This window comes from Monoraphidium neglectum (genome assembly GCF_000611645.1).
Source record: "Monoraphidium neglectum strain SAG 48.87 unplaced genomic scaffold scaffold01710, whole genome shotgun sequence".
Lineage (NCBI taxonomy): Eukaryota > Viridiplantae > Chlorophyta > Chlorophyceae > Sphaeropleales > Selenastraceae > Monoraphidium > Monoraphidium neglectum.
In genome coordinates this window covers 2508-13226 of record NW_014011918.1, presented here as the reverse complement: position 1 = coordinate 13226, position 10719 = coordinate 2508, and the positions used below count along the sequence as shown (strand labels likewise).

The 10719-nt window shown below is 63.6% G+C and overlaps 4 protein-coding genes across 4 annotated transcripts in view; 1 reads left to right on the top strand and 3 right to left on the bottom strand.

Annotated features, from left to right (window-relative positions):
- Nucleotides 1-579: 579 nt before the first annotated feature.
- On the bottom strand, nucleotides 580-2338 carry MNEG_8786 (hypothetical protein; the record flags this gene model as incomplete). Its single annotated transcript, XM_014042745.1, has 3 exons — nucleotides 580-1377; nucleotides 1613-2048; nucleotides 2223-2338. 3 exons carry the CDS (start codon nucleotides 2336-2338, stop codon nucleotides 580-582), a joined length of 1350 nt encoding a protein of 449 aa, XP_013898199.1.
- Nucleotides 2339-4650: 2312 nt separating this feature from the next.
- MNEG_8785 (hypothetical protein) lies at nucleotides 4651-8529 on the top strand (the record flags this gene model as incomplete). Its single annotated transcript, XM_014042744.1, has 7 exons — nucleotides 4651-4766; nucleotides 4941-5376; nucleotides 5625-6311; nucleotides 7327-7438; nucleotides 7667-7771; nucleotides 8099-8158; nucleotides 8393-8529. 7 exons carry the CDS (start codon nucleotides 4651-4653, stop codon nucleotides 8527-8529), a joined length of 1653 nt encoding a protein of 550 aa, XP_013898198.1.
- A 364-nt stretch (nucleotides 8530-8893) lies between these two features.
- MNEG_8784 (hypothetical protein) lies at nucleotides 8894-9196 on the bottom strand (the record flags this gene model as incomplete). The annotated part of the gene is made up of 1 exon (XM_014042743.1): nucleotides 8894-9196. One exon carries the CDS (start codon nucleotides 9194-9196, stop codon nucleotides 8894-8896), a length of 303 nt encoding a protein of 100 aa, XP_013898197.1.
- A 237-nt stretch (nucleotides 9197-9433) lies between these two features.
- MNEG_8783 (Mismatch repair endonuclease pms1) overlaps nucleotides 9434-10719 on the bottom strand; it is a gene marked incomplete at both ends in the record, with an annotated part of 2741 nt that continues 1455 nt past the window's right edge. Inside the window, 3 exons of the mRNA XM_014042742.1 lie at nucleotides 9434-9730; nucleotides 9996-10099; nucleotides 10363-10627. Coding sequence (XP_013898196.1) covers nucleotides 9434-9730; nucleotides 9996-10099; nucleotides 10363-10627 — 666 coding nt within the window. The remainder of the gene's footprint in view (nucleotides 9731-9995; nucleotides 10100-10362; nucleotides 10628-10719) is intronic.

The window sequence follows — 10719 nt, the reverse complement described above, 5'->3', positions numbered from 1 at the left end:
GGCTTGACAGCCAACCCACCCCCCCCCCTTCAGAGCCAGGCCCTTTGTCTGCTCCTGTGCAGCTACAGACCCCATACAAAGCACAGGGATCGGGCAGACAGGGCAGTGACGGTGGCCCTGTCACACCGTGTCACTCGCCAGCAGGCAGGGCACGCGTAAACTGCCGACAACTGCATCGGCCCTCCACAGTAGATTCTAACCAACTCTTTCCTCTATATCAATCGGTGCCTTGCATCAGCAACTGAGTATGGCAAGAAGAGAAGACACACGACGCACAAACGTCAAAAATGCCTGCGAAACAACAAAGGTGAGAGTCCTTTCCTAAGAGTACATCTCTTCTAAGCAAGCATGGGGGTGGGGTAGAACCTTGCAGTGGCCACGCATCAGGCATCTACAGGGGCGAACGTGCACAGTGGCATGCAACACACCCGCCCTGCTCTGCTGCTGGGTGCCATATCGTTGCTCAACATGAGTGCGATGGCCTCGCACATTTGTGATGTCAACATAAAAATGATGCTGAGCGGACAAAGAGCGTAGAGCCACACAACAGCATGAGGGAAACTAGACCTCGCCCCAATGTCAGTGGAACGCGTCATCGTCAAGCAGGCAGGGCGACAGGTGCGGGTGGTTTGCGCGCGCAATGGCTTGGAATGCGCGCTCGCGGCCCGCACACGCCTTCAACGCCACCTCAAGCGCGCGGGGCGTGAGCTCTGTGTCAAACGTGCAGCCCTCCACTTGTATCCTCCGCAGCTGCGGCGCGCGAGAGAGCTCCAGAAGCTCCGCAAAGCTAACCCCTTTGACGCTGCAAAGTCGCAGGCGCTGCAACGCGCCGCACGCCAACAGGGTGTTAAGCCAGCCTTCCAGCTTCAACGCACACTCCGGGGGCCCCGCCACGACACACAGCCGCTCGAGCGTGGTCAGGGACGCGACGGCCTCCCAGGCCACGATGCCGTCATACCTGCACCACGGGGTGCCGAGCGTGAGCACGCGCAGCGCGGGGAACACCGCGTGCAGCGGCTCGCCGGGATAGGAGTCGCGGTTGTAGAAGCTGGCGTGCAGGGTGTGGAGCCGCGGGAACGACGGCGGGGAGGGCGCCGGGCTGACCACGTGCACAGCCAGCACCTCCAGGTCAGCAGCATGGGACCGCAGGCTGCCCAGCGAGCCCTGCACCGCGGGGCGCAGCTGCATGAAGCTGCCTTTGTGAAAGACGTAAAACGCCAGCCGCCGCAGGTGGGGGGCCGCAGCAAGGAGCCTGCGGCTGTCAAAGCCGTAAAACCTGGCCTCCGCCTCCTCATCTTCGCTGTCGTCGCCGTTATTCTCATCAGGCATGTCGTTCGCCTCCCTGGCGCAGCCTGTAAGCTCCGTCAGGCGCGTGAGCTGCAACGAATGGCATCCCAGTGGTAGAAGGTTAGGCGCTGTGGAGCCCTCTGCAGCCGCGTGGGCCTGCCAAGATGTGCCATTGCTCTGCACAAGTCCCAATGATGCTGCACGCAGGGAGAACGCCTGAGGCGGGCGATGGGGCTGTAGTGCACTGCGAGTGCCAACCTAAGGACAGCAGAGGCAAGCATGCAACCTGCGCGCACAAGGCGCACCGTAGCAGGAGGCAGCGCACCTGCTTCAGAGAATCGTAGAACACAGACAGCCCGTCGTACAAATGAGGCTTGATGCCCAGGTCCCGCGCCTCCAGCCACAGCAGCTGCAGCGACTCCAGGCCTGTGCAGGCGCCCACGCAGTCCAGCCATGACGCGCCGCCGATCCCAGGCCAAGTGCGACTGCGGCCTGCCAGGTGCAGCTTGCGAAGCCCGGGCGGCAGCCAGCGACCGCTGGCGGCATAGGCACAGCCGGCGAAGCGGAGGCTTGTGAGCGCTGCCAGGCGGCCCAGCGGGGAGAGCAGCAGCGCTCCTGCGTCCTGATGTGGCTTGAGGTCCAGCGAAGTCAGCTGAGTCAGGCAGCCGACGGTCGACAAGGCGGCCAGGAAGGACGCAAGGGCCATGGCAATTTGCTCTGGGAGCCTGTCGGCTGACAACCGCTGGAACCCAGCACAGTGCCTGCGGTACGTGTGCGTGCGGGGCAGAGAATGGAATGGTTATACATGAAGGCTTTGAGTGATTTGGTTTGCCCTGACAGTGGGCATGAGGTCCAGTGCAGCAACAAGTGCGGCCGCCACACAGTTGTGACGAGTTGTTGGCGAGCTTGCCTGCAAGCAGACACCGGCTCCGCACCTGCCCACAGCGCCCAGAAGCTGCACCAGCGCGCTGGCGCAGTCCAGGCGGGGGACGGCCAGCACCACGAGCTCCAGGCTTGGCCACTGCTCGCATCGCTCGGCGACGTGCTGCATGGCCGCGGTGGCGTCGCGCGACCCTTTGAAGACGAGCTTGGTCGTCGTTGAGTTCACCAAGCTCCGCAGGCCTACACTCGACGCCCGCAGCATGCGTCTGGTATGACCATCCTTGATGTGAGCCACGACCAGGCGCAGGATGTCTAACCCAAGCACTGGCGGGGGAGCACCGCCAGGAGCGGGGCGCTGCTGCTGCTCCGCCGCTCCGACATGAGGTGCAAGACTGTTACTGGCCATGTGTGAGATATTCAGAATTATTTCACTAGATTCGAGACAGAGGGTCCTTGTGCTGCCCGATCGGGACTCAGGTTTGAATCGGCGCGATCTGGGTGGGCGCAATTTGCTACGGTACACCAAAAGAGCCTCGCTTCTACGCGTAGCCACGTTGGTTGTTTAAACTGGTAGGCATGCTTCAGACCAGCTGCAGACCCAACCCAACACACACAGCCATTTGCAGCTAGTGAGTAATTGATCTGGGCTCCCGTGCAGTGACACAACGCCACTGCCACACGAAACTCTGTGTCTGTGGCTGCCATGCCTTGCGCTTGCGTCTCATCAGGTGTTGTGCAGGACAAGTCTGCTGACATGGGAACCCACGTCAGCAGACTCCAAATAGCCCCCCCCCCCCGCACGTGACGTTAAACCCGAATCCGTCCCATTCCCCTCCCCTGGCGCTGCATGATGGTGAGATGCGGTGCTCACCCAATTGCTGCGGGAACCTGCTGCCTCCATCACACACAGACACATATCAGCATTGGCTGATGCTGATATGTTCCTGTGTCGCGGACTTGCTGCTCTGCAAGTTCACTCGTGCAAGTCCGAGCTCTGTGCAGTGTGCATCCTTGCATAGCTCGCTGGCATTGCACCCGCTGTGGCACGTGCACCGGTTGTTGCCGCGCATATGTGTCGGCTCTTGATATCGGCTCCTGCGCATTAGTGCATGTGGAGGATTTGGGTGTGCAGCTGTGGAGCTCCGCCGCAGCAACTGACAGGTTTGAATTCATTTCAAAGGATTATTATCAGCGTCATCGCCAAGAACGAAGCGGCTCGACATCACATGCAAACAGCAGCACCTGCTCTGTATGCGCTGACAAAGCGATGCAGCGACTGTTGTTGGGCCAGCCGCTCGTCCAGTCCGTCGCGCCTGCAGCGCTGCAGGCGGCAGCGTCAGCACCATCGGCTGCGCATACATCTCGCCTTCGATGCGCCCCGCCAAGCGCACAGACAGTAGGATACCTTTTTACATTCTTTGCGCCCGGCCATGTGTGCGGTAATCAGCACTAGTCGACTGGAGGAGATTTACGGACGGTGTTTTCTGCTTTATCTTTGTCACTGGAACTAGGTCCAGGTCCTCTCGCTGTCGTTAATTGTGGCTCCCTGCTGGCTTGGCCTTCCTGCTGGTAAAGGATTGGATGCTGATGTATCCCTGGGTTGCGAATTTGGCGCCACACTGCAGCTGCACCTATTCAAACGGTCTCAAGTGTGCGTCGTAGCATGCCTCTCAGACATTGCGCCCGCCGTTGCACATGTACTTGTTGCTGCTGCGGGATTGCGTCCTGCGTAGTGGTGCCGGCGCCGGATTCAATCGTGCAGCTGATGAGCTCTGTTCCAGTGCCTGACAGTATACAGTCCAATCAACAAGATTGTCCAGCATCACGCACGCTGGTACTATCCTCACACAGCTCCTGCAATACGCAGGGCTCTGCCAAATGTTCAAATGCAGCGGCAGCACAGCACGGGCAAGTGGCGGAAAGCCGGAACGGCGCTGCCCAGTCACAAACACAGTTTCTTGAAAGCGTCGGCGTCACCCAGATCAGACACACACTCGCTGCACCTGTTTCGGCGGGGGATGTACGGTACGGTACTGTAGGCCTGCAGCAATTTCTGTCAAGTCGACAAACGGAGGTGGCTACGCTACGAAGATTGTGAGGCTGGTTTCGGTGCATCATAGCAAAGTGCGCCATTCCTGAGGATTTCCGTCTGGCGATGATTCAAACTTGAGTCCACTCGAGGAGCAGTAGAGTCCCTGGTCTCGTCTGGTGTTCTTGTGGTGCAAACAAAAGATACTGCGCCCATGGCCAGCAACAGCTTTGCCCCTCAAGTCGGCGCGGCAGAGCAGCAGCAGCGCGCCACTCCTGGCGGTGCTCCCCCGCCAGTGCTGGGTTTGGACATCCTGCATCTGGTAGTGGCCCACATCCAAAGATGGTCATACCAGGCGCATGCTGCGGGCGTCGAGTGTAGGCCTGCGGAGCTTGGTGAACTCGACAACGACCAAGCTTGTCTTGAAAGGGTCGTGCGACGCCACCGCAGCCATGCAGCATGTTGCCGAGCGATGCGAGCAGTGGCCAAGCCTGGAATGCGTGGTGCTGGCCTACCCGCAAATGGACTGCGCCGGCGCGCTGGCGCAGCTCGTGGGCGCTCTGGGCAGGTGCGGGGCTGTTTGTGCTGCCGGGACAGCTCACACTCATCACTGCATCAAACACAAAGGCGGTGGCAACGGTCGCTGCTGGACCCCCAGGCCCACCGCCATGTCAACCCAGCTCACTCGCAGCCTGCACGTACCAACACCCAACTCTCCGCCGCGCACGCGCACGCACCGCAGGCACTGTGCTGGGTTTCAGCGGGTGTCGGCTGACAGGCTCCCACATGGAATTGCACTGGCCCTGACCTCCTTCCTGGCCGCCTTCTCCATTGCCGGCTGCCTGACCCAGCTGACTTCGCTAGACCTCTCGTCAGCCCATGAGTCAAAAGGACTGCTGCTCTCCCCGCTGGGCTGCCTGGCAGCACTCACAAGCCTCCGCTTCGCCGGCCGCGCGGATGCGGCCAGCGGCCGCTGGCTGCCGCCCGGGCTGCGCAAGCTGCACCTGAAAGGCTGCGGCTACGCCTGGCCCGGGATCGGCGGCGCCTCATGGCTGGACTGTGTGGGCACCTGCACGGGCCTGGAGTCGCTGCAGCTGGTGCGGGTGGAGCCTCAGGACCTCGGCATCAAGCCTGCTCCGGACGACGGGCTGTCAGTGTTCTACGACACCCTCAAGAAGGTGCGCTGCCGCCTGCTATGCTGCGCCTTGTGTCCGCAGGTCGAATGATTACCTCTGCTGTCCTGGGGTCAGCACTCGCACTGCAATGGAGCCCCTCGCCCGCCTGCAGCGGTCTCCCTGCCAGCAGCGTCTTCATGGCGTGTGACAACCTCGGCTTGAGCCATGGCGACCCACAGCTTGGCTGGCCCGTGCGGCTGCAGAGGGCTCAGCAGCGCCCGCACCGTCCCCCGCGACACGGCCTCTCGCAGCTCACGCGTCTCATTGAGTTGATGGGCTGCGCGAGCAAGTCGAGCGTCGCGCTTCCAGCAAACGGCGCTGACATCGACGACGAGGAGGCGGAGGCCAGGTTTCACGGCTTCGACTGCGCCAGGCTGCTCGCGGCGGCCCCGCACCTGCGGCGGCTGGCATTCTACGTGTGCGATGAGGTAGAGTATATGCGGCTGCGCCCGGCCGTGCAAGGCTCGCTGGACAGCCTGCAGTCTCACGCCGCGCACCTGGAGGAGCTGGCCTTGTGGGTGTTCAGCACGGCGCCCTCCCCGCCGTCGTTCCCCCGGCTGCACACCCTGCACGCCAGCTTTGACAACTGCAATAACTATCCCGGCGAGCAGCTGCACCCGGTGTTCCCCGCGCTGCGCGTGCTTACGCTCGGCACCGCGTGGGGCGGATACGACGGCGTGGTTGTCTGGGAGGAGGTGGCGTCCCTGACCACGCTCGAGCGGCTGTGTGTCGTTGGGGGGCCCCCAGATTGTAGACTGCAGCTGGAAGGCCGGCTCGACGCGCTGTCGGCGTGCGGCGCGTTGCAGCACCTGCGACTTTGCAGCGTCACAGGGGTCAGCTTTGCGGAGCTTATGGAGCTCTCGCGTGCGCCGCAGCTGCGGAATGTGGTTGTGGAGGGCTGCACGTTTGACAAAGACCTCAAGCCGGACGTGCTCGAGGTGGCTTTGAAAGCGCGTGCGGGTCGCGACCGCGGGCTTGTTGTCGCTGCTCGCGCGACCCACCCACTCCAGGTGCCCTGCCTGCTTGATGCTGACGCGTTCGAATCTCACTGGCGCTACGTACAGGTCCCCTCATGCTGTTGTTGATTGTCGCTGCATGCCGCCTTGTGTTTCCTGCGTTAGGAAATGACTGAATGGGGCCGTGTCAATGCTCCTCGACTTGCTGCACTGCAGCTGCGCTTGTGCAAGTCCGGGCGGACTGGGGTGCGAATTGTTGGACGCTCGCTGGCCTGGTGCCCGCCGTTGCACGTGTACAGGTTGTTGCCGCAGGGTTGGCCTCTGCGTATCGGTGCGTGCGCAGCATGTAGTTGTCCACCTGAAGAGCTCTGTTGCAGTGCCTGACAGGATCCACTTCAATCGACATGATCCTCAGTTGCATTTGCGGGTCCGACACTGGTAATACCTTACACAGCTACTGCAATATGGAGGGCTCTGCCAAGTATTTGTTGACTGTGGTAGAACAGCGTTGACAAGTGGGGGAAGTCATCACGCCGCTGCTGCGTGCAGCAGGGGAACAAGCACCAGGCAGCTGGCGCCGCAACCGCACTGTACCGTACTGGTGACAACGCTGGTGACTGCGATTGCGGGTGTCGGTGCGGATGTGACCCCTGCGAGTGGCGGCACATGCCTGTCTGACTGAACGCGAGAGTGAGAAGCACGCATTTTAGGCATCATAGTAAATCACGAAGCATCGTATTTGACTAGATCGCCGCACCTTTGATCCGGGCGGGCATTGGATTGCTTGGTTTCTGCCGCAAAAGCAGGTTTAGTTAGTATCTTTGATATCCGGAAGCTGGTGCAATCATGACGGACGTGTCCGAGATCCGCCGGGTGCTGCAGGTGGTGATGCCGCGGCGGCAGGCGCCGTGCCAGCATGGGCCCCACCGCAGAGCTGCCGCTTCATGCACATCCGCCTTTTGCAGCGCCCTCATACGACCAACCCGCCATGCGGCAGGTGTATGATGCAAGCAGCAGCGCAAGCGGGCGGCAGGCGGTTGGCATGCTTGAGGGCATCACGAAGGTGGTAGCAAAAAATCCAGCGGGGTTTGACCTGGTAGAAGACCCCGGTGAGCTAGGGGCCCAGCAGCAGCAAGGAACACACACACGCGCCAAGGCGTTGGGGCCCATTTCAGGCAAGGAACACCTACACGCGCCTACGCTGGTCGTCCAGTGTACGCGCAGCGGCGCGCTTTACACCGTGCGCGGAATGGATTGTGGAGACCGATCCTTGCAAGATGCCTGGCCAGGCGGCCCCAAACCACCCGCGCACGCACGCCTTGCCAACCGCAACGCAGCCGACGCGGAGGCCTGGAGGTCAGCCGGCGGCGAGTCATACTGCGAGAACCAGCAGTTCCCCTCGCTGTTGGTGGAGCGGTGGCTCGAGGTCCTGGGCCAGCCAGGTGGGGGCAAGCGCGCGGCGGACGGCGCCTGGGCGCCGCAAATGAGGCGCGCGACAACACAGGAAGGGGGGAGGGTGCGCCGCTGTGGCGCCAAGGCAGCACCCTTGCTTTGGAGCAGCTTGAACACATTGACAAGGAATGCTGAAGGGCGGCGGCAGGCAACACGCCATATTTGGGCAGCGCTGGATTGAGCACAGCATTTCGCAGGCCTGCCAGCCATTGCCGTCGCCAGGCAAGCTTGTGCGCCGCTGCAACAGCCCCGCTTCCCGCCTCCGCCGGCTCGCATGGCATGGGTGTGTATGCACCCTCCCGGGCCCCTGAACCCAGTCTTCAGCCATGCTGGCTATGACAAGGACGAGCTTGAGACCCTCAAGGCCAAGCTGACGGGTGGGTCTGTGGGGTGGACGCGCCCTGGAAGCCCAAGGGGCAGGGGCAGTGCAAGTGCCAGAAGAGACTCTCATGGCGGGATGGCACCACGAAAGATTGTGAAGGCGCACGCTGCGTCTCCACAAATGCACCAGCCCACATATCACCTGAATGTGCGCGCGCGCACGCGCGTGCACACACACACACACTCCCTCTCTCCCTCTCTCTCACACACACACACACACGCACGCACAGGCTGGATGCTGAACCTGACAAACGCTTCCCTGGAGGTTGAGGGGCAGCAGGAGCTGCTGGACCTCCTGGATGACCTCATCAAGGCCGCACCAGAGGCGGACGACGAGGACGAGGATGAGGAGGATGATGATGAATGAGCCGGTGGTTTGAAGGGTTTGGGGGCTGATCTGGGTGATACTGTCCGTTCTGTTTCCGGCTGTCGCCGTGCTGAAAGAGCGCGGCGCTGGTATGGTATTCTGGCCTGCTGCGCCCTCAGCGGCGGGTCAGCTGTCAGTGCGTGGTCAGCCATGGGTTGCAGCACATGCAGTGCTCCGGCCAATAGACAGCTGCCTCTGCTTAACCCGAGTCGATTGTTACGTGGTGGCTCTGGTGCGTGTATGCATATGCCACGTGGCCGAATGAATGCGTTGGAAGATCAAAGTAACAAGTTCCCAGTAAGTGCTCTCAAGGCCGACTGACCATAAACACGCCCTGGCTTCAGTGGACACGAACGCTGCATCATCAACTGCCATCCTCCTCCTCGGTATCTTCTGCTTCTTGCGTGCTCTCGTCGGCCCCCCTTGCCCCAGCCCCGTCGCCGCCCTTGCTGCCGCCCCCACCGCGCGCCCCGGCGCCCGCCCGCCCTGGCCCCAGCCCCGGCGCCGCTGACGGTAGCACCGCCAGGTGGCGCATCGTGGGGCGGCCGTGGGGGCAGTTCCAGGGCGCGTCCAGCTCGGCCAGGCGCGCCAGGATGCGGCGCATGAGGGGCGGGTCCAGGGCGCGGCCGATCATGATGGAGGAGCGGCACGCACGGCTGGCCAGCATGGAGCGAACCCTAATGGGATTGCGTACGGTCGGGAAGCAGGACGAGAATCAGGGGCCCACAGGGCAATCTGCTGGGTTCAGGGTTTGGGGGTGGGAGACACCATTGTACGCATGCCTCAACATAAGCAGACACCACCAGCACTCCCCAGCCGAGGAGCCAGCCAGCCGCCCCCTTCTCCCGACCGCTCCTGCGTGGCCCCCGGCCCGCGGGCCCCCCCAGCCCGCCCCCATGCAGCCTCACTTGTTGGGCCGCACCGCCTCGCGCCGCCCCTCGCCCGCCGCCAGCGCCTCCACCATCTCCGCCACCTCGTCCTCACCAAACTGAACGCCCTTGCTGTAAGGCACCGCAGACAGCAGCAGGTCACCGCCCCCGCCGCCGCCGGCGCCGCCGTCGCGGTCGCCGTCCCCTTCAGTGCGACCGGCTCCGGCGCCGCCGGCCGCGGCGCGCAGGGGGCGGTGGCTGCGGCCATCGGGCAGGACCTCGGCGAATTGGAAGCCGCTGCGCTCGAATACCTCCAGGTGGTCGCGGATGACCTTTTTATAGGGTTTTGGATAAGGAGGAATTGAGGGGTGCAGGGTGGGGCTCGAAAGGGTTCAGGGAGTTTGCGCGGGTGTGGAGACGTCAACGCAGGGCCAGGGCGCAAGTGGGGCATTCGTGAGTTGCGCCGCCAGCGATCGAGCGTTGGCAGCAGTGATGGAATGGAAGCAGCGCTGGCCAGAGGGCCGGGGATCCGGCGCTCGGCGCGGTCGTGACGCAGCCTCAGCCCCGGCTGCCTTGCGTGTGGCAGTCGGCGCGCACCTGGAAGTCCAGGGGGTTAAGGTTCGGCAGGCGCTTGGGCTGCAGCAGCGGCTGCTTGTTCAGCACCAGGGACGCCTGCAGCCGCTCAAAGGTGCTCTTCTCATCTGGCCGCGCAGGGGGGAGGCGGGAGCAAGGATGCAAGACGCAGCTTGAGCAGCGGCACACACGGGGCGGCACGGCGGGTTCCACCATGCGGGCTGGTGGTGGCACTCCCCGCGGCCCGCAAGCAACCGCCTCCTGCTCGCGGCGCGACGGCGCCCATCTCTCCCTAGTCGAGCCTCCGGCGACAGCTCCCGCCCGCCGCAGCCCTGGCCCTGTGAACCCCGGCCCCTCCCCACGACGCTCGCTCCGCAAACGGCGGCCCCACCCGCCGCGTGCTGGTCTACGATGAAGAGGTCGCGCCCCAGCCGCCCGATGATGAACCCCAGGTTGAACTGCCCCACGGGCGCCATGCGCCCAAAGTCGGACTTGTCAAACACGCGCGCCAGCTCCTCGGTCGCCGCCGCGTGCTCAGCTTCGCAGTCCGCGGCGGCACGCGGCGGGGCGACCTCCTCGGCGGCGGCGCCGTCGATGGCATCGAAGAGGCCCGCGCCGCCGTCACTGTCGCCGGGCGCGGCGCCCCCGGGCGCCGCCTGCAGCGAGGCGGCGTGCAGGCGCGCGCCCCGCGGCGCACCGGCGTCGCGGGTGCGAGGCGCGGCGGCGCGGCCGCCGTCCGCCTCGGCGG